Below are 21,441 nucleotides of genomic sequence, written 5' to 3'. Positions count from 1 at the left end.
GGCATCGCAGCAACGAATTGTTTCTGAACTTGTTCCGACCATCGTCTCTGCTAGTTATTCTCTAGACAATGTGGTATATATGCTTAAGCATGATCCTCCGAACAGTCTCGATTCTTCAAAATCAGAAATGTGTGTTCCGTCATCTAATAGAAGTGATGCGCTTATGTTGACTGTGAACCACCTCCATTCTCGTAAGCCCCTTTGCCAAAACCAAAAATCACAATCCACGCATTGAATAGTACTATATGGATAAACGTCAAGGGACGGCAAAGGACAGCGGGCACGAACCGCACGAGATCAATCAGAAACATCAAGTACAGCCGCGCGCTCCTTCATTTCAATCGTCTTCAAAAGGATACCCTCGACTGGAAACGTGTATCCTGAGATGGTTTTATTGTGTGTCTGTTGAGAAACTCAGACTGACGAGGCCGTGCATCACATTAAATAAGAGGGATTCTCTACATTAAAATGCATGTACACTCTGGCAACACGAGATGACACCGTTACCGAGTCTCTAGGTATTTAAAGCACCAATGAGTCGGAGTCTGATTGGCCACTCAGAATCGGATGATGCTCTGGAGAATATACTGGTTTCATGGTATCTTGGTTTTAAGTTCCCTTTGGTTTAGATTGCTTCACCATCAACAGCAATCTCAACGAAGAAAGGTGAAATTTTGCGGCAGGCGAAAGGGCAATCTCCCACCTTTCACTGGTCTTTAGTAGTTCGGCCACGAATACTCAAAACACGAGCTCGCCTCACTTGGCAATGACGGAAGTTTTGATTGGAATATCGTGCGCCGGTTCACTCAAGAAGGGTTGTACACAAAACGATACCTTCTGAGAAGGTGAAGCTAGACCCAAGTGGACTAGTTGTCATCAAGAGTTACCAAATCGGCATAGCGGGTCAACATACCTGTACAGCGACTCGGAGACCGAATCCCGTGAAGGAATCGGATACGGATAGCGAATTGTTTCTGTTGTTTGCTCTGTTGAAAAGCGAGATGAGAAGCCCTTTATAAGTAAATATGAAAATCTCTCCCCTTGTCGGCGTTGATCGCCAGGTCTTGTATCTTTTTCAAATGCCCTTCCTTAAGACTCGAACCTATTCCGAAGCCTCCTGATGCAATGGAATCGGTGCCACTCATGAACAGGCTCATGCCAGGAAGTCCAGCGGTACAGGCCAGGCTTCTGAAAAACACCTCAGACACTCATTGAACCGATATTTTCTCGTGGCACCACGTGTCACCTTTCGTCATCCTTGCCTGCTTGCCTAGAATTCTTATACTGCATGCTAACTCGGGCAGTGACCGCTGCAATTGTACCCCTGAGTGTGCGATTCGAACCTGACCCTCCATAGATTATGATCGCTTTCGACCCGACTTGGCATATAGCCTCCCGAAATTTTGTTTAAAAAGATCTGGCTGGCTCCGGTGGGTCTTTTGTTGCTCACAATCCGAGATGCCCCAACTAACGATCGCGATGACGGGATGTCCGCAGCCTCACAGACCCCTCCGAAGCGTTCGTAACGCGCACGTTTATGCTTCCGAGTGTGAACATTGACAAATGAATGTGTATAGTTGGCTATTGAAGTGCTCGTAGAGCTCCAAAAGAGTGACAGTTGAATCATAATAGCACACCCTAGTCCCCCATCCTCCCACTCTCATCCTGAACCCGGCTATCACACGATCTACCAGCCTGGCTCATTCATGAGTATCCTCTCTAGCACTCAACTCTGAAGGACCAGCATCCCTCCAGCGAGTGGCACTGGTGGGAACTGAAGGCCCTCTTCACGCCGCCGTCGCAGTTCCCGCCCGGGTAGCATCGAACTGATTGGTATAAGGTCAGCCATGATTCCGCCACGAAGGCCCACTGAGAGGGAGTAACTTACTCTTGCAAGCGGTGTTGTGCTCGAGAACCCTCATACCATGGTCAGTGCTGTATAGTGGGTTGCAGGCGCCACGGTTGTACTCGCGCGTGGGGCCGCCGCCGTCGGAGCAGTTGGTCTTGCCGCTCTTCTTGACCTTAAAGTCGGCGGCAGCAGCGGTGGAGCCCAAGACGGCGCAGGCCGTGAGGACGGTGGTGAAGATGTTGGAGATGAGCATTTCGAAAATGGGTTTTGTTGGTAGGAAGATTGTGGCTTATGTGGAGTGAGTTTTTAATGGAGATGGTGAGGATGCGGATGCAAGCTGGTTGAAAAGGGTTGAGGGTGCTGAGAGGACGACAGGCATGTTTATATTCGACTGATAGTCCATCTCCTGGCATGTGTTCTGCATCATCAGTTGAGCCAGACTCACAACACACATCATTACGAGTCGGCAATTGTGATTCGATAGTACCGACTCCATAGGTCACGAAAGCCAACTTTGAAAACGTCTCGATTGGGCTATTGGATGTTGTCATTCGAGAAAAAGCTGTGATCCAGCCGCTTAGCTACAGCTTGACCAGTTGCAAAAGTGAGTAAGGTAAAACACATAAGCGCCAAGTTGCCCCCGATTGGCTGTATAAGACAGCCAAGGAAAATCCCACTTGGCTAGCGATCAAACTAAAATCCATTCTAGTTTCTTGTCGGGCGTATTGTGCCTCATGATGTTCCACAGAAGTGAGAAATGATGAAACAGCATGTGTCTAAGCGGTCAAGGTGATGATTGTCTTGACTGATCTTTCCAACATTATTAGTTTCGAAGAAGAGAAATAGGGCCTCGGATGGGTGTTTAGCGGCGAAGGCTGGTCTGGATAGTTTTGTGTGTCCAAGATCTTGTAAACAAAATCACGGTACATAATCATTTTGGCCCGTCTGCAGCCTTCAGACTGGACTGAAAGTCAATGGGAGATATGGAATGCTTTCCAGTGGCCTCCGCGCTATTTGGTGCGGATTTCGCGCACCCCGCTGGCTGTCATTGGCATCACGGCTCCTTACAGTAGACGTCCATCCTTGTTTCACAGGAAGGATCCTACTACGTACTTGAATTGTTTCCATGTCACGGTGCTGATGTCAGACGACTGTTATCCACAAGTATCCATCATTTCTGTCATAGGATGTTGGCTTGTTGCACACTGTGAGCTGGAGGGACACTGCCTACAACCCCGACCTGCGTATCACTTCCTCGAAAGGTCCGGTAAGCAACACATGCAAGACTGGAAGACAGCCCGAAAATTTGAAAACTTTCAACCTTCAGCTGATCACCGCTCCACTCTTGGATACACGCTCTCATTTCACCATTCTAGGACTAGAGCTGATTTGAAGTCAGAGCAGGGGCAGGAGAAGTGTCCCTTGAAAATCCGCTGCTGGCACAGAGAGAAACCCTGTGGAGAAGCTATACAACTTCTGCGTGGAGATTGGTTGTTCTTACAGAGGACCTTCCCGTGAGAAGTCTGGGCTAGAGACAGCCAAGAGGCTAAGCTGACATCCTCGCGTTCGCCCGTCCGGCAGCTCCCGCCCGGCCCGCTGCGCTACCCAGCGCAGCCCGACAACATAAATTTGCCAAATTAGGAATGATCTTACGTTTAGTAACTGCAAGGGGACTTGGGAAAATGGATCAACGCACTCGACAGCAGACTCAATACCTCTGGGATGTCAAACAATGTGATCACATTTGCGAGCTGATGTTGGCGGTCTTGTCTTGGCTGGGCGCGTTGAGTAAGCGCTACGCTGCGCTGGGGAAGCACACGGTATGTATATGTCTCTAAACGTTGGAGTCCTTTCGGAAATGACCAAGCTGATTCGATACTTCAACTGGATGTAACCGTATGACCAGAGCTTTTCGTAGTCTGGGGCTGCATGTCTACTGTTTTTGTGTCACTTTAGCTGCGGAAGGATTTCGGTCCCCAATGTCTTGGCCGGCGTTTTCTTCTATTGCAATATCTTCCGTCGGTGTTATGCTTAATATCCCGTTCTGTTTTATAGACAGCATGCCAATTCTCATGCAGGCGAGAAATCTGCGCGCAGTGTGAGTTCTTCTATCATGTTCCAGCAAAAAGATTATATTACGGATCGTCATCCACAGTCTTCTTGGTATTCTCTGATTTTGGCCACGCATATTAAGTTACTTCATCATCAGACTCTTATAGAAACTCGCGCTTTCACCGAGCATGAAATCTGTCGAAACTAAATTATAGGCTCCTGTTGCTATCCGATTATCGACCCAAAATAATGAGACGTGGCTAATCGTTGTCTTGCGCAATCAACGGGACATTCAATCAACACATTCAGTCAGCCTCCGCACCCTCCGCACCGCACTTCTCCTCACAGTAATACGTCATCTCGTCACCGCCAATATGAACAGCTGCCGAGTGGCATCCCAGCTGTGTCTATCGGAGCCAAAATGAGTCAGTACCAAGTTCGGGGACGGAACAGGATCAGCGAGTTGCGCGCACCTCGTCATAGACACAATCGGAGCACGTGTCCCACCAGTTGCTGCCGGTGTTGCGGTTCTTGTACATTGTGCAGGCGCACTGAGTCGCGGTGGTGTCGACCTCGTAGTCCTTGGACCAGCTGTAACTGGGGCTGAACGGGGTTCCGCCGATGGGCGCCTCTTTTCTGTCCCGGACGCAGAATGCCCACTCGTGCATATCGCCGAATACTCTGTCATTGAGAAAATCAGCTTTGTTGTTCTGTAGCTCATGTTGAAGAGACAAAAGATTTTGATGTACCTGGTAGCAAGGGACAGCAGTAGAAGAGCTGCTGTGGAAAAATGCATCTTGATTCTTCAACTCGGAGGGGGCTTTCCGTGAAGAGCTTGAGAGTAGTAAACTCAAGAACCCAAGTGGAAGGAAGCATCACATCAACATATGAGGCTGTAGACCAACTGCTGTACTCGGCCTGAATTAAACGAGACAGGCAATTTTATATCGGGTGCTTGCGAGACCCGAAGTCCGGGTGGGACTTCATAACCATGTAGTTCAACACCGCACTCCGCTGGCCGATGAGAAGCCCGGTATCCCACTCAAAGCATGCGAAAACCACGTGCCTGGAGATCATCAACTTCTTCTGTCTTCGGAGGCCGGAAACGGCGATTATTACCGTGTGTGCCCAAAAGAATTGGAGAGGCTGAACATCGACGAAGCCACAAAACATCCATCACGACTCAACATCCTCCCCGATGTGCTTCGAGTTGATTGTGCGTTTTCTGCGAATTGCATCGCACACAACAAGGCCCTGTTGGTGTCGTCAGAATGCACGTGGGAGGCTCAACCGCTTGGAGTGGTTGCGCCAGGCCCACATCCCGCGCATCCTGTCCAGAAAGGGAACATCGCGAACCCGCCCAAAAAGGATGATCCTAATGCGAGCTTTCCAATATTTCTGAATCGTTTCTTCCGATGAAACCTGCTTTGTTAAGCTTATCGCGCACGTTTGCATCCCGCCGGGAGATTGTTCCCGTTGTCAACATGGCGTGTGTCATCTAGAAATACGCTCTGCACGTGGAATCGTGATGATCACACCACCTGAGTCAGGTCGTGTGATCACCATGGCTTCATGCCGCACAGCCGTGGTGTTTGCGGGAGCAACGGTTCGAAACATCCAGTTTTATTTGTCGGGTCTTTGGGTTTTTGACTCGCGAGATGCGTTGGGACGGTTCCACTGGCGGTGCTGTGCAATATGGCGGCTACCTTTTGGGCTTCAACGAGGAAAATCCGAAAAATGGCGGAGGGCGATACGAGATGGTCGGAGGCGAAGGGTGTTCAGATGAATGTATAAAGAGCGCCAAGTCTTATTTGAAGTCAAAGTTGTTTCTTGCTCGACATCGACTTCGATCCTCATAATCCAACCACCACACTCTTTCGACCGCACTCACTTACACGGTCTCCGACAAGATGCGCTTTTCAACCTTCACCAGTCTCTTCCTCATCTCGGCTGCTAGCGCGGCGCCCTTTTTCAACGAGCGCAGCCTTAACAGCACGAAATGGCACCCTGGCCGTGTTCTTCAACCCCATGAGGTTATTCTCTACGGCGAGGATCGCAGTAAGTACCTGCCTCACTCAACACACCCGGCTTCAACCACGACACTAACACCCTCCAGTGGAAATCGTCCACCGCGACACCTACGACCACATACTCAAGACCATGGGCGTCCTCCCCCGCGCCACGCCCCTCACCGACGCCGACTTTCACAACCTCCCCATCAACAACACCCTCCTGCCCCCTATGAACATCACCCACCCAAAGCTGGACGCCCGCGGCACCTCCTGCGACGCCACCGACTCCATCGTCGCGGACAAGACCTTCGACTTCATCGACTGGGACGTGCAGATGTCCCCCGTCGTCACGGCGGACCTCACTTCCATGGACATCAACGTCATGAAGGGGTACACCGTGACCAACAGCGTGGGCGTCAGCGCCGGGCTCGACGTGACCTGGATCAAGGACAAGCTCAAGAACACGGTGGGCATCAACTACAGCCGCTCGTGGGCGACGCAGACGACGGTCAACATCAAGGGCACGGTCAGCCCCGGGTACAGCGGCTGCATGATCACGCGGCCGTTCAAGACGCGCCGCACGGGCAGGGCGTTTACGGGGTGCCCCGGCTCGCTGAAGGAGACGGGGACCTGGCAGGCGGACTCGTACAAGGAGGGCTCGTATGATGGCATCTCGTGGGTGTCTGGCACGATTACGATTTGCCAGAAGAAGGGGTCCATTCCGCTGTCTCGTTGCGAGGGAGATGGTAACTTTATCTGAGCTTGGTTGGATCATGATACCCGATACCCGAAGTTGGCATCTTTAATTACGCCATATGGTGGCAGTAACAATAGCTTTTTACTAATCACTGTTTTTTGTATTCAATTACGCCCCGTAAATAGTCAGAGCTAGTCTAAGTTGAATTGCTAGACATGCTCTCCTGGAAATAGATTCCTCCCGCGCTGATACGCGCATTAATTACCTGAGTTGTGACGTTCGAGTGGCTGGATGGGCTTTTGATTGAGCTTACCTTTATTATGGAAAAATATGGACAGACAACATGGGTAGTCGGTCAGTCTTGCAGTAGAAAATGCGAAATCTCTGCTGGGGCCTCGTTGTTATATGTCATAGTCACTGTTGTAATGCCGTATTTTGATATTTGTAAACTCTCGTCATGCAGTCAACATTAACAGAGCAATTCTGGCAGTCAACGTGGCTGAGTGCTTTGCCAATGTGTAGGCCAGTATTTCCGGTCTGCACAATCCTACATGTCAACATTATGCTACTAGGTATTCTAGGAATGTCTCCGCAGCCCTAATGTGAGCACTGGTAACCAGTATGAGAGCCGCATAAAACCGTTCCTTGATATCTAGTCTGTGAAGCCTTTTCCGTGGCATGCAGCTGGAAAGAACAAATAATCGCATTGATATGTAGCTGGAGTGCGGTATAAGCCAAGGTCTTGGCAGCGGAGTCATGATCATATCCATCTAGCATCCCGAAATCGGCTGTGCGGCTCATGAATTATTCCCATGTGGGATGGGGGACATCTCTACCTTGAGAGGTGCGAAATTTCCGAGTTCTGGAGCACGATCCGAATGAAACCTTGCGGCGGAACGTTCCATGAAGAAATCATCGAATCAAATGCGACATTTAGCAATACTGCTGACACTTGCCGTCGTCGTTGAGGCAATTCATAAAATCCACGATGCCGTGGGTTACCTGCTCATCCCGCCGGAGACCGCTGGGGCGCGTCGGAAACCACAGGAAACCAAAGGATGAAAACAGGCCATATCCCAGAGGACCAAAGGGAATGAATTCTCCGCATCCCCGCTTACCCCGAGTCAGATCATTATTTTCTCATTGCTTATTCAATCTCGAATAAGATCTCTCACCTTCCCCAATGGCTGAGATGGGAAAGAAATGCGGGAGGGAAAATCTGGTTCGACCATCCGGCCAGGCCTCCGCGACCCAGGGCCGGAGGACGCCGACGGAGACACGTGATTGGCTGTCGCGGGGGACCCGCCCCGGAGCGCAGGTACCATCTTCAACGGGCGCGCGATCGGGGGGGCTTAGGGGGCCCCTGGTCAGCTGCCTGTTCCGGTCAGGCGCCCGAACACATCCCCCACCACCACCACTACGGCCACCACCACCACCACCACCAACCAGTCCATGCACATCTGATTTGCATCCACCTCATGGATCGGGGAGCTGCTCACATGTGCCTGCCGCGCGACTAACGACTAAAGACAAAATGCGCCGTCTGTCCCTCCTCTTTTTCTCTGAATAGTCTCGAAGGTTTCTGTCTTGCGTCTTTCGTCAACCCGTCTCGCCGTCGGTCGCCCCCAAAACCACCCCTCGAATCGCGACTTCAAAACACCAAAACCCAAACATCACCAACCACCCTTCCCACACCCCGCGATCCGGCTCGCTGCCCTCCCTCCCTCCACCATGCCCGCCACGCAAGACCTCCCGATGGACCTCCCCATCGTCGATCTCGACGTCTTCCTCACCCAGCCCCGCGACTCCCCCGCCGTCGCCGCCGAGTGCGCAAAGGCCGCCAACGCCCTCATCACCTACGGCGCCCTCGTCCTGCACGACTCCCGCGTCTCCGAGTCCGACAACACCACCTTCCTCGATCTGCTCGAGGACTACTTCGCCCAGCCCGAGGCCGCCCTCCGCAGAGACGAGCGCCCCGAGCTCTCCTACCAGATCGGCGTCACCCTCGAGAACACCGAGAAGCCAAAGTGCGCCGTCGACGAGCCCTGCCTGCAGGTCATCGAGCGCCTCGCCCCCTCCGAGCGGCCCCTCGACATCGGCGCCCACGAGCCCGACCCGAAGTGCCGCTTCTTTTGGAGCATGGCCGAGAAGCCCCCCTACGAGACGCGCTTCCCGGGCCTCAACGCGCCGAACGTCGTCCCGGACGCCCCGCACATCCGCGACCGCTGGCCCGGGGCGATGAACAAGTGGGGCTCCTCGATGAAGGCCGCCGTCACGGGGCTCGCCGAGATGGCTGCCGTCGGGCTCGGGCTGCCCGCGGACACCTTCAGCGCGGCCGGCAAGTACGGCCCGCACTTGCTGGCGCCGACGGCGTCGGACCTCGTCAAGTACGGCAAGCAGGACACCATCCTCGCGGGCTTCCACACGGACCTGAACTTCCTAACGATCCACGGCCGGTCGCGGTACCCCGGCCTGCACATCTGGGCGCGCAACACGGGCAAGAAGATTGCGGTCAAGATCCCTGAAGGGAATTACTTGTTGGTGCAGGCGGGGAAGCAGATGGAGCATTTCACGGGCGGGCTGATCAAGGCGGGCTACCACGAGGTCGTGGTGAACGAGAAGACGCTGGCTGTTATTGAGCGCAGGAAAAAGGAGTTCCCGGACCGTCCGCTGGTGCGCATCTCGTCGACGTGTTTCTGGCATTTGTCGTCGGACGTGGAGCTGTCGCCGATTCCCCAGCTTGCGGAGCAGGCGAAGCAGGTGAGGGCGCAGCAGTTCAACCTGGGAAGAGACGAGGGCGAGGAGGTCAGGTACGAGCAGATGAAGGTGGGAGAGCAAGTACAACAGTAAGTCGGTCCGTTCAGACACCCACAAAGACCAGCAAACTAACCACTTCGACAGAGAACTGAAGCACATTGCCCTGATGGCATCAAGTTGATAGACTTAGAATTAATCACGCTATACCCAAATAATAATATCATGACCCATCGGACATAACCTCTCCCCCTTTTTGCTTGAATCAAGCCTTGTAAAACGCCTCGCCCTCCGCAACATCCACCCCCTCCCTCGCAACTCTCTCCACCGCCGCCTTCGGATCCTCGCTCCCATCCAGATGATCAACCCAACTCGTCTTAAAGTCCTCCTGCTCCGCAATCAGCGCCGCCACCTCCGCCACGCTCTCCCTGCTCGACGTGCCCCTCGACCCCTTGGTCCTTCCGAACTCGACCTTGCCCGCCGGCTCCTCCGTCAGCGTGCCGGGCCGCAAGCTAACACCCGCGAAATCACTGCGCTTCTTCGATTCTTCCCAGAGGACCTCGTCGGCCGCGACCTTGGCCTGGAAGTAGTTGGCCAGCTTCTGGTTCACCGCCTGCGCGCCCGCCCACTCGTCGTCGGACCACCACGTCGGCTTCGTCTTGCGCGAGGCGAGGTACGAGACGAGGATGAACTTCTTGATGGAGGGGGTGGCCACGGAGGCTTTGACGAAGTGGATCGCGGCGTCGCGGTCGACGGCGAATGTACGCTCTGCACCTCCTCTTCCACCGGCACCTGCAAGGAACGTTAGTTATGTTACTCATGACTCGTGAGAATGGGGGCAGATCCACGTACCGGCACTCCAGATGACGGTGTCGGGCTTGACCTCGTCGAGGATGGCCTGCGCCTGCCCCTCGCTCTTGACGTCCTCGATGCTGCGCACCAGCACGTTGAGCTTGCCGGTCTGGCCCGCGCCGAGCTTCTCGATGGCCGGGACCTGCTCCTGCGCGCGGATGACGCTCGTCACGGTCCAGGACTTTTTGAGGAGGATCGGGGTGAGGTACTGGGAGACCTTGCCGTGGCCGCCGAGGATGAGGACGTGTCTGCTCATGCTTGCTGATTTGTGGTTGGTGTTGTTGGTGATGATTAAGAGAAAATCAATTGGGTGTACAATGAGGCAGTTCAATGTTTGTTGGAGGTCTTGTTAAACTTTAGATCTTGACTTAAACGGTGCGGAGGCCTAGGTTCATATAAGTACTAAGAGTCTAAGGCTACCAGCACGTCAATCATGCCACGGCTTTGAAATCAACCTGTACGGCCATGTTTCTCCTCCCCCGCTTCGCTCCAAGACAAACAAACGAAAACCGGCCCCGCCGGGGGTTGGTCAACGGCAGCGGGGCATCCACGCACCGAATGGCAGTTCTCCTCCTGAGGGCGGGCAGGCCGAGTGTGGAGAGAGTTTTCTGTTCTGGGCAAAAGATTGTGCCATGCGCTGGGCTAATTCCGTGAGCGGAACACGCGGGGCTCGTGTGTTCCGCGGTGTCTTCTGTAGAGTGGAAAGAATAAGAGAAGTGTTGGTCACGTCACCGCCGCGTCAGTGACGTAAATCCCGCGAAGTTTATTCGAAGCTCCGGTTAATCAACTCCACCTTTCCTTCTTCCAGCTGTTCGTCGGCGATAAGGAGCTGATCAATTGAGTTTTTCGGCGATGGGACATGATTGTTTGGGCTTATTTACTCAGCAGCACATTTGTCATTCTCTCAACGTCGGAGCAACTGCTACTCTTCACGTTGCATGAGACCGCCGTAAGGCGTGATTAGGACTATTGATTCATCCATCTAGCAAGTCAAATTCCCCAGGGAACCCCAGCGCGGTATAATCAAAACTGTCCGCGTCGAGGGGCACGTTCGCCTGGAAAAAGTGCGGCGTGATGGGCTGGAATATCTCACCCGTAATACTCGTCCGCCACGACGGCGAGTCCTCCTCGGCAAGGTGAGCCGTCGCTTCAGCGAGCACGTCAATCTCGCTCAGCGACTTCTGCTGCCGCGCGGCAGCATCAGGCGGCGGACGCGGGAATTCCTCCTGCGCCATCTCCCGGATCATGCGCAGCGTGTTGCGGTGCACAACAATCACCTCGAGCTGCGGCATCGCCGCCATCAGCGCATCCGCCGACTCCCGCCTCATCTTCCGCGGGGCGGCGGCATCTGTTGTCTTTGGCTCAAACAGCGGAACCTCCCTCGCAAGGGTATCGAACGCATCCCGGAGACACTTGGACTGCGGCCACCGCTCCGCCAGGATGGACAGCACGATGCTGCACGCCCGCACCGCCTCCGACGCATCAGGCAGCTCGTACACCGCGGTCCGCAGGTGCGGCGGCGTCGCGAAGAAGCAGTACAGCAGCGCCACGCCGCACTTGAACTGCGCGATGAGCCCGAGCCACAGCTCCGTGATGGGCGTCTCGCGCTGGAACCGCCGGAAGATGAGGCACGCCTGCACGCACGATTTCACCGTCCAGTCGCCCGCGGGGCCGGCGGCCGTTGCTGTGGTGGGCTGGTACAGCATCGCCAGACTATAATTGTAGATCATGTGCAGCCACTCCGAGCTGGTGAAGTTGCGCAGCGGCGAGGACGTGTCGGCGTAGCGGTGGCACAGCGCGCGCCAGCGGTCGAGCTTCTCGAGCACGCGCAGGCGCCAGTGGGAGGCGCGGTCGAAGTGCGTGTCGAAGTCGCGGTGCAGCGTCGTGTTGAGGATCTCGGACTGGATCTGGCGGCAGTAGACGACGTGCAGCGCCGCAGACACGCCAGTCAGCCGGCGGCCGGTGTCCGGGTCCGCGGGGAAGGACGCGGCGCAGCGCGCGGCGAGGTCGGCGTCGTCGACGTTGGCGTACATCTTGACGGTGATCTGGTAGTCCGGGACCGAGAAGGGGAGGTCGAACATGGTGCCGACGGCGCGGTCGAGGGTGTAGGCGGACCAGAAGACGCGGCGGCGCAGCTGGGCGTCGATCTTGGCCTGCACGGAGACGGGGGGAGGCTCGGCGTCGGCGCGGTGCAGCTGGGCCATGACGCAGTAGCGCATCGTCGCCGAGGCGATGGAGATGATGCGCTCCGTGGACGGGGAGTAGATTGCGTGCATGGCGAGGAGGAGGTACGCCTGGATGTGCAGGAGGCGGTCCGGCTGCGCGAAGACGTGGGAGAGGTACTTTGTGACGGCGGTGCGGTAGTAGGCCTGGTGGCTGTGGTGATGGCGGACGGAGGTCCCGTCGCCGGTAGTGGGAGACTTGTCGAGGAGCAGGCCGATGGAGATGATCATGTTCACAAAGTAGGACGCCCAGACGCCGCTGGGGCGCTTGACGGGGTCGCGGAAGTCATCGAGGCGGAGGAAGGGATAGCGGCAGTGGACTTTGTCGTGATAGACGTTGAAGAGGGCTTCCTCCGTCGGCCTGTCTACGGTCCCCTCTGCTCCATGCTGGCTGATGGGCCGGCGAGTCGTAGCTGTTGCAGAGCCATCTTGAAACGTAAGTGGTGAGAGGTTGCTGTCCTCGTCTGAACGGGCAAAGGTCGCGAGCAGGCCGATGGCCGGCGAGCTTCTGGTGAGAGACGTCTCTCCGGTACGAGAAGCGAAAGACACCCGACGTCGATGATGATGATGCTCTTCATGCGACGACAATGTCTGCTCAGCTCGAGCGCTGTCTAATGCGAGCCCGTTGCGATCAACGACGTCCTGGAGCCGTGCGTTGCTCTCCTCGAGACGCGATATGCGCTCCTCCAACGAGGCGATGTCACCCAGCCAGGCCAGGGGCGTGTGTGTCGAGGATAGATGGTCCGAACTGCTGGGGCGTCACACACGACTAACAATCAGATCGACGGTTGATCTCCGTGGTTTTCATTGGTTCCCTCCTTCTTTACCCAAGACAAAATGAAACTTTTGCGTCGTCTGGGGTAAGGTAGATGGGGCAAGAGAGAAACGGAACATGAACATTGAACGTACGGACGGGGATGGTAGTGGTAGGACGGCACCGCCTCGCTGCACTGCTCGCCGGACCTGGCGCAGTTGGCACACGGCCTCTGATCGTCACATTTTTGCTACGCGATCATCGTCGAGTTAGTTCGTCGGTACCATGGTACTGCGGTGTTTCAGAGGAGAAAGGCCAGCGGTTCGGAGCCGACGATCACTCCCCAAGAAACCGGTTGATTGAATGCACTCACCTTTCGACGACGGCAGCGGGAGCAAGCCTGCGTCTTCGCCCGCTTGGCCGGCGGCTGATCGGGGTGTTCGCTGGCGGCGGTGGTGGTGGGGTCGTACGGCAACCCGCTCCCCGGTGTCGCCATCGCACCTCACTCACTCACTGGCTGCGAACGCTCTGGTTTGTCCCGTGTTTGGCAGCCCACTTGGTCCCGTTTCGCGTCCAGGGGGTGCGGTGGTTGTGTGTGGCGATTCGTACCATACACCTCAAGGGCCCAGCTACATCGTCATTCTCTTCTCAGTGAGCGGTAGCGAGTCGCGTATCGGTGAACCTTGAGCTGTGTTCTTCTGGATGAGGGGAAAGGAGAAAGGGACTGATTGCGATGTGACTGCCGAGATGTGTCGATGCGACTGATAAGATACTCGGCGTTCCGCAGCGTCAGGTTCGGGTGATAACAGCCGGTCCCCTGCATAATGTGGATCCCCCGCTCCGTTGAAGAAGCGCCGATGATTTGCTTGAAGATTGCCGTTGATGATACTGCGTAGTGACTCTTGGTTCACCATGTGGACGTAAGGATGGTCAGGTGACGGTTCCTAGGCGGCACATGGACGGGAAGCTGAGTAGTTCCCATTTGGGTTGAGTCGACTTTGCATGGCAGAAATGACCTGGTCAGTGTGGACTTGATGATCAGCAGCAGCCACGACGGCGGAGACTGTGGTGTCACTGGATCGAGATGCCTTGAACAACACTCTTCCAACTTCCCAGAAGCTGTCGTTGGAATCGCAAAAGATTTCGAATGATATCGTCATCAAGTGGCGACTATGGTCTTGGTATCAGTCAATGGATCTTACAATTCCCAGTTTCTCCCGTCTGAACAAGTCGACGTAGATGTGAAGCGCCCTGGGCGGTTCTGGAAAATACGCCAAGTTGAACAATCAACGGTTACTCAGATGCATCCTGCCTGATTTGTGTAATTGATCGTAGCACTGACGACGGATATTTCACCGAATTGCCTGACCTGGTAAGTGTCCACCTACCAATCTGACCTACTTCAACATCCGGGACTAGTCAAACAGAGGTCAGTGTACTCAACCACCAAAAGCTCAGGTCCGTGGCCCAGATAAGGCGGTAAATCGTCTTGTATCTTGAGAGCGAACACGACGTGCATTTGGAAGACGTCGTACATCGCGTTCGACCCAGGACGTTGACCAACTCAAGCGCCACATACGTTTGCGGTTGTTCAAAACGATGCGGCTCAGCATAGCGGCATGGGAAGAGTACGCGATGAGCCTCACACACAGCCACGGAGACGTCGACAACAGATGACCCGGTTAGGACTTCCTACCGGAGTATCCGAGGCTGCGACACTCCGTGGTAGTAGATGCTACCGTCCTGCCCTGCGATCCCACCGGAAAGCCTCACCAGACGATACGTTGGAGCCTTTCGGATTAGGTAGAGAGCAGCAGTTCAAGGTTAAAACCGCCTTACGGATAAGGCGAACAGTTGACGGAAATGGGCAGCTGATCACCAGTTCCCACCAGAGATCCTCAATCCTCAAACACCATCCCGGCCTGGCGGTGTGGTGTGGGCTAAAAATATGCCACCGTGATGTGCGGATTTGGGACACGCGAGCTTGCCGTCTTTCCCGTCGTGGACTGCTTTGCTTGCCAGAGTTGAGGGTGCCCACCCTCTTCGATAACTGAAAGAACGCGGCCCTTAGTAGCAGCATTGAGATTAAAGCCGTGTTTATGATATCACGACAACCACCCAATCACCACCGCAGCCGCGCGATCATCCATCGGTGTTTCTATCCCCTTTGGTCCATCTCTGACAGTGGCATCTTGTTTTTCAGCCCGGCGGCGGACTTCGGACGAGCGTCGACGTGACGTGGCCCCCACCTCAACAGGCGATTGTAGGGTAGATGCATAGATGGACACGGGGGGAAACAGCCAGACCGCTTGCTGGGTAGAACGATCGTGGAGGAGGAGCAGGAAGAGCCATGCAGGTTCGGTCTCCCGGGTCGCCCACTCCCCGGACCAAGGCAGGCCTTGGTTGCCTGTATGACCTCGGTGGGCCGGCGGCGCGCTTAATCCCCACGGAGGAGGTTTGCAAGTGTTTTGATAGCGTCGACTGCCGAGGAGTCGCCTCCTTCAACGGTCATGCCTTAAGGCTGCAGGATCGGTGGGTAAAACTTGGGGGAGGAGAGTCTCCGTACCGAGGAAACCAAGGGAGAGAGTGTAAGGAGGCGCGTTGCACGGTTCGCTGTCGTAGGGCAGAGCAGATGGAAGGGAAATGCAGGCCAGGCCTGAACATGGCATGGAAAGTGGCTCTATGGATTCGCTGGCATTATTGGCAATTGTCTCCAGTCGCATGTTTTTCGTCACCCTTTCTGCCCCCTTCGCCGGGTGCCGAGATGGAGATCTCACCAACATGAGGCTCCCCTGATTGTCTTGCTTGGCGGCAGGTCGGTCTCAGAAAGGACAGCGGGCAGTCAGCCAGGGTGCCAGGGATGCAGGAAGAGGGTTCGATCGGCGGGGGGTCGGAGGGATTACGACGCGGGGATCATGCAGTTTCCGAGAAGAGGTTGGGGCGGTTTGACAGATGACGCCGCGACGGGGATGTTCCGATGTCAGGTTAGGCTGGGCTGGATAGGTAGGAGGCTCAAAAGAGAAGACGTAAGGTGGCAGCAATAATGGGCCATCGGCGATAGTCTTGTTAGGCGTTTTCGACTAGTAGGGCTTTGAGTGCGATTTGTCTCACGTCAATTAACCCACCACCCAACATCTTTATGTGGAGGGCACTATGTAATGTGTAATGTGTTTGTGAGTTTTACGTCAAGGCCCGTCTCTTCCTCTAACTCTGACCGGAGTGACAGAATGATCGCACGGCCTTTGGAGCCGTGCCTTGTCTCTTCCCGCCTGGGCACGATGGATAGACACTGGGCTACAGCCCAGCCAGGAGGATTTTGGGCTTGATACCCGATCGTACCTTATTTGACTGGCTCGGGTTTGATAGACGACTCGCCCAGAGAGTTGCCGAGGTGTCCCCCCGTGCCCCCAGACGGAGAAGAACCTCTTGAGAAGCACAACAGTGAAGGTCCTGAGGGATAGACATGGCTTGCTGGCCACCATAACCCCAGAAGGGCAGTCAAAAGGCGGGACGAAAGGAGGAATCTTGGGTTTCATTGGCCTGAAGAACATCGACTCAAACATTGCATGTCTGAAGCCATGCTGGCAGCACCCTTGCGGGGAAACACTACCGAGCAACCACCGCGCTTGAGCCTCCAACTGGCGTGCAGGGATCAATGCCATTGTGAGACGGAGCCGACCCCTGTAGATCCCTGCTTTTTCCTTTGGTGCCCCTCTGTGTCCCTCCCTCCTTGTCCCGACACTGCGTCACGTCAGCCAGAGGTTGTAAGGTTTCTCGGATGATGGACGCACGCAGTTACCGCTGTAGGGAACTGTGCCAGAATTGTGTGTGCGTTTTTGTGTGAAGGGACTGGTTGGAAAAGGGAACAAGGGGGAGCGGGTAAAAAAGATACACACATGAAAAAAGAGGGGACACACGCAAAACCCAAGACATGGAGGGAGGGGACCGTGGGATTGTTTAAAGGGCGGATGGCGCGCGGCGGCCGGGTCGGATGTAAGGCCCTTCCTCTCGACTCTTTATTTCTGGGACGGGAATCGCAACTTTTTATTTTGGGACTGACAATGTATGAGATTTATTGATTGTTTAATTTGTGTTGTTTGAATACGTTTTTACGTTGACAGCTCTGTGGCTTGGCGACGATTGTTGAGCCGCTGGATCGACTTACATCGCACACGACCATTCCATATTATCTTCTCACGCCCTACTACACATGCACATACAACAACACTATTACCACCGGCCGGCCTGCCCTCCTCCGCCCGCGCGACACAGACCTGTCGACCAACTCTGATCCATCTGAACTGGCCACGAAGCCATACAGAGAGAGGGAAGCGTCTTTCTAATCGGCTCTCGACATTTACTCGAAGGGACTGGGTTCGACTACTACTACATGAGATAATCCTACGACGAAACGCCAGACAACATACCCAAAGGGCAACCTACTACAGTACCACATATACCAGTTCTACGACAGAGTAATCACTACACATCATGGCCGGCCTTCTTCCCAAACTCGGAGGCGCCCTCGGCGTCTCGACAGACGCGCCCGTGCTGGGGCCTATTCTCGGAGATGGAGGAGCAGGACAGACGGGTGCTCCCAATTCATCAGTGAGCCAGGCGACGAAGGCGCAGACGTCGGCACCAGAGTCGTCGGCACCAGAGTCGTCGGCGCCGCCGGCCTCGAGACCACCACCGCCACCACCACCACCTGCTTCAGCGCCGCCCGCAACGACATCATCAGCACTACCAAAGAGCACGCCGTTGCCTCCATCAAGGACACCGACGCCCTCATCATCCACATCACAAACACCTACAGTCCGCCCTCCCACCACCTTCATCATCTCAGCAACAACAATCCCGTCTTCATCCACAACGCCATCGCTCTCAGTCGTGCCGCCACTCCCCTCACCAACATCCATTCCCCCCTCACTCGCGCCCTCAGAGCCACCCGTGGTACCCATCTCCACCCCGGAGGTCCTCACGCCCTCGCCGGTGCCCTCCTTCATCCCTCCTCCACCAGCAGAGACCACACCGTTGCTGACGCCCACGCCAACACCGACGCCGGCGCCCAGCACGATTGCGGCGCCGAGCCAGGCGCAGCAGTCCGGCGGCAACGGCGGTGCGAAGCTGATGCCCGCGCTGCCGATCGCGCTCGGCTCCGTGGGCGGCGTGCTCATCTTCGGGCTCATCATCGGCATGCTGTACCGCAAGAGCAAGTGGCCGTTCCACAAGCGGAGGAACTTTGCCGAGATTGACGACCTGGAGATTGAGCGGCAGCAGGAGATCGAGAGGCAGCAGAAGATGAAGTGGGATCCGAGGGTGACGAGGACGTTTAAGCAGCAGCAGGCTGCGGCGGCCGGTGTGAACTTTTAAGAGGTTCACGGGACGCCGGTGGTATTCAAGAAATTAAATAAAAATATGAAATATCACACCCATCAATGACGCTTTAAGAATACAAGTGACGTTGCAAGATCGTCATTTGATACACCTCGTTCTTAATGCCGTTGTTGTTGATATCCACACTAATACGTTGCGGCATGCCGCCTGCTACAACAAGCCATAGGTATTTCGGGTCTCATTAACAAGCTTGATATAGCACTTCTGTGCTCCCAACGAAGGGCAGTCTAATTGAGTTGAGAAGAATGTCGGCCGCGGCTCCTGCTACCACTGCACCGGTGCCTAGAGAGCACGGGCTGGTGGCTCCGCCTGTGCCCGAACTGCGATGGAGCAACTCGGTTGTGCGACTCCCGACTAACGTATTCGCAAGGATTACATTACACGAATTCAAATAACTCTATTCTAGATGCCGGGAAACATTGAAAAGTGAAGTGCGGCTCATTTCGGCAAAGATTCCCTCCCAACTAACACAGTCAGACTGAACACCGGCAAAATCAAAGCTTGTCGCTGCGACGCGCGGCATGTGAGTCGGACACAGGAAACCACCATCACAAGAGTTCGGAGGCCTCGCAATGAGGCTTAAGTGTGCGCGTCCGCGTCTCATTGGCCCGGCGCTTCCGCCGCCGCCAATAGAGAGGATAGTTCGTAACGGGCTTGCTTCACACCCTCTTCTTCAACGAGATGACAATTTGAAAAGGCTGTCGCGTCTGGCGGGAACGGCGAACATGTCCGTTCTGAGGAAGGGAACCGCGAACTGTAATTCTAATACCTCGCTCCAGAACTTCGGACCGTTCGACTTCAACAGAGTTAGCGAGGAGGGCCATGAAACTGGGACAGCGGCATCTTGATCGACGGACAGGGAGATGCCTTGAGGGAGGGATATAAGGTTTTGGGGGACCAGACACACGCGGCGAGCCGCAACCAGGATTTCCAGGTCGAGAAGAATCGGCTTGCTAGTCATGGAACGCGGCAAGCGCGAGTTTCACGCCGTCAAGAAGTCGAGAGCGGCCTTTTACTTTACCACCTATCACATCTCTTCGTCCGCTGCGACGTGACAACTGAGATGAACGTGTGTCGTCTGAAAGTTTACACAGAGTAAGGCGGAAGTCAAAAGAGTCAGTCGCTGCACACATTGCCACCTGACTCATCGGAAGGAATCGTAAGCTCAGTCACTTTGATGCGTTCAGTAGGTAAGTTATTGATGAGACAGAAAACAGTAATCAAGCGGCGGCTAATTATCTTCTAGGGCTCGAGAAACTCCTTGACCTCGTAATTCCTCTTTGCATAGCCGAACCAGAGGCCCAAGATGATGATTCCGAGAGCAACCAGAACAGGGGAGGCGTAGTTCATTTCGTCTGCTAGAGCGGGGAGGTAATACGGGAAACAGTAGAAGATGAGTGCTACTGCCGACCATGCGAGCATGACGACGTTCGCCAGGAGGCCGAGCTTGGGATACCAGAAGGGGCCATGCTTGAATCTGGAGCGGCCTTGCATCAGAGCAAGAACCACGGGAATGCTGTAACTGATGTACTGAAGCAGAAGGCCGGTGGAGATGAGCGAGTTGAAGGCGAGGTCTGAAGCGAGATAGAGACAGCCAAAGATGGCCGTGCCAGACGTTGAGAATACCAACGACCAGAGTGGGGTATGCAGCGGCGTGGGCACAATCTTGCTGAGGTGACGATGCAGCGGGAAACCGGCCTCGCGGCTGATCGTCCAGGCAAGGCGGGACTGCCATGTCTGGATGGACCACATGGCGCCAATGGTGGTGATCATGACAGGCACCCAGAGCCCGACCGCAGCGGCCTGGCTGCCCGTAATACGGTAGAAGAGGGCAAGCGCTGAGTTGTCGTCGGCCCCGTCGAGGTAAGGCACGTTGATTAGCACCGACATGACGACCAGCAGTCCCGAAACCAGGCCAACGACGATTGTCCATATCAGCGCCTTCGGGATGTCGGTGCTGGGGCGAGGCATCTCCTCAGCCAGATGGGCGGTGACGTCGAGGCAGGAGAAGCTCCAGTTCGCCCCGTTCATGCCGATGATGAACGCGATGCCGTTCTGCCACCCGGACACGTTGATCTGCGTGACGAAGAAGTCCTTGGCAGAGGCGTGTTCCTTCGACATTGCGAACAGGGTGATGAATATCACGACGATGGTGGTGCAGCTGAAGAGCAGCATAACCTTTGAGATTTTCGGGAGCGCTTGTTCAAAACTGGCACCAAAGAGCGTCACGATGTTGAGAAGCTGGAAGCCGAGGAAGCCCATCCATCTCTTGTACTCAAAGGTCGGGTCGAGGAGGGTGATGATGCCGCAGATGCCGACAGGGACGGAGAGGCAGGCGGAAGAGCCCGTGGCTACTGCGGCGAGCCAGCTGATAACTGCTGTGATGTACGATAGGAATCTCTTGTACTTGGGTGGTGCGAGGCGATGGACCCAGATGTACTGGCCACCGGGGTGAGGCATGGCGGACGCGAGCTCGGCGAGCGTTGTTGCTGTTGCTAAGCCGACGAGGGCCATCACTAGGAAGCCCCAGAAGAACAACGGGGAGCCACCCATAGGAAGGGTGCTGCCGAGAACCAGCAACAACCCGATGGCAGTGTTCGTGGTGCCGTAGCCGATGCCGAGGGCGGAGAGGGTTGTGAATGGCTTCATTGTCTGCACGGTGACAGCGCCGTTCGTGATGGAGCCGCGCTCGACGGCGTCATGACCGGTCTTTTCGGGCATGACGGAGACTTTGTTGTGGGTTCCCGTCGAGGAAGTGCGTGCAAGTGAAGTCTGGTTATCCATCATTGCAAAACCACACACCGGGCCAGGGATGATGCTAGGTAGAAGTGGTCGTGATCAACTCGTGATCA

At 55.3% G+C, this 21,441-nt stretch overlaps 8 protein-coding genes across 8 annotated transcripts; 3 read left to right on the top strand and 5 right to left on the bottom strand.

The window, feature by feature from the left end:
• Positions 1 to 1,719: 1,719 nt before the first annotated feature.
• On the bottom strand, positions 1,720 to 2,102 carry CGCA056_v002705 (uncharacterized protein; the record flags this gene model as incomplete). Its single annotated transcript, XM_037317962.1, has 2 exons — positions 1,720 to 1,826; positions 1,889 to 2,102. 2 exons carry the CDS (start codon positions 2,100 to 2,102, stop codon positions 1,720 to 1,722), a joined length of 321 nt encoding a protein of 106 aa, XP_037184299.1.
• Positions 2,103 to 4,206: 2,104 nt separating this feature from the next.
• CGCA056_v002704 (uncharacterized protein) lies at positions 4,207 to 4,697 on the bottom strand (the record flags this gene model as incomplete). The annotated part of the gene is made up of 3 exons (XM_037317961.1): positions 4,207 to 4,308; positions 4,375 to 4,582; positions 4,651 to 4,697. The coding sequence occupies 3 exons, from the start codon at positions 4,695 to 4,697 to the stop codon at positions 4,207 to 4,209; spliced, it is 357 nt and encodes a 118-aa protein (XP_037184297.1).
• Positions 4,698 to 5,811: 1,114 nt separating this feature from the next.
• On the top strand, positions 5,812 to 6,673 carry CGCA056_v002703 (uncharacterized protein; the record flags this gene model as incomplete). Its single annotated transcript, XM_037317960.1, has 2 exons — positions 5,812 to 5,959; positions 6,018 to 6,673. The coding sequence occupies 2 exons, from the start codon at positions 5,812 to 5,814 to the stop codon at positions 6,671 to 6,673; spliced, it is 804 nt and encodes a 267-aa protein (XP_037183987.1).
• A 1,668-nt stretch (positions 6,674 to 8,341) lies between these two features.
• CGCA056_v002702 (uncharacterized protein) lies at positions 8,342 to 9,548 on the top strand (the record flags this gene model as incomplete). Its single annotated transcript, XM_037317959.1, has 2 exons — positions 8,342 to 9,456; positions 9,512 to 9,548. The coding sequence occupies 2 exons, from the start codon at positions 8,342 to 8,344 to the stop codon at positions 9,546 to 9,548; spliced, it is 1,152 nt and encodes a 383-aa protein (XP_037183986.1).
• Positions 9,549 to 9,629: 81 nt separating this feature from the next.
• Positions 9,630 to 10,472, bottom strand: CGCA056_v002701 (UPF0659 protein; the record flags this gene model as incomplete). The annotated part of the gene is made up of 2 exons (XM_037317958.1): positions 9,630 to 10,156; positions 10,217 to 10,472. 2 exons carry the CDS (start codon positions 10,470 to 10,472, stop codon positions 9,630 to 9,632), a joined length of 783 nt encoding a protein of 260 aa, XP_037183989.1.
• Positions 10,473 to 11,190: 718 nt separating this feature from the next.
• PPR1 (Pyrimidine pathway regulatory protein 1) lies at positions 11,191 to 13,688 on the bottom strand (the record flags this gene model as incomplete). The annotated part of the gene is made up of 3 exons (XM_037317957.1): positions 11,191 to 13,186; positions 13,348 to 13,442; positions 13,566 to 13,688. The coding sequence occupies 3 exons, from the start codon at positions 13,686 to 13,688 to the stop codon at positions 11,191 to 11,193; spliced, it is 2,214 nt and encodes a 737-aa protein (XP_037184293.1).
• Positions 13,689 to 17,683: 3,995 nt separating this feature from the next.
• CGCA056_v002699 (uncharacterized protein) lies at positions 17,684 to 18,565 on the top strand (the record flags this gene model as incomplete). The annotated part of the gene is made up of 1 exon (XM_037317956.1): positions 17,684 to 18,565. One exon carries the CDS (start codon positions 17,684 to 17,686, stop codon positions 18,563 to 18,565), a length of 882 nt encoding a protein of 293 aa, XP_037184278.1.
• A 1,266-nt stretch (positions 18,566 to 19,831) lies between these two features.
• On the bottom strand, positions 19,832 to 21,310 carry swnT-2 (Swainsonine transporter swnT; the record flags this gene model as incomplete). Its single annotated transcript, XM_037317955.1, has 1 exon — positions 19,832 to 21,310. One exon carries the CDS (start codon positions 21,308 to 21,310, stop codon positions 19,832 to 19,834), a length of 1,479 nt encoding a protein of 492 aa, XP_037184277.1.
• Positions 21,311 to 21,441: the final 131 nt, after the last annotated feature.

This window comes from Colletotrichum aenigma (assembly GCF_013390185.1).
Source record: "Colletotrichum aenigma strain Cg56 chromosome Unknown KSG_Cg56_contig02, whole genome shotgun sequence".
In the NCBI taxonomy this organism is placed as follows: Eukaryota; Fungi; Ascomycota; class Sordariomycetes; order Glomerellales; family Glomerellaceae; genus Colletotrichum; species Colletotrichum aenigma.
The sequence above is the reverse complement of the archived record's forward strand: the minus strand, read 5'-3'. Positions and strand labels throughout refer to the sequence as shown.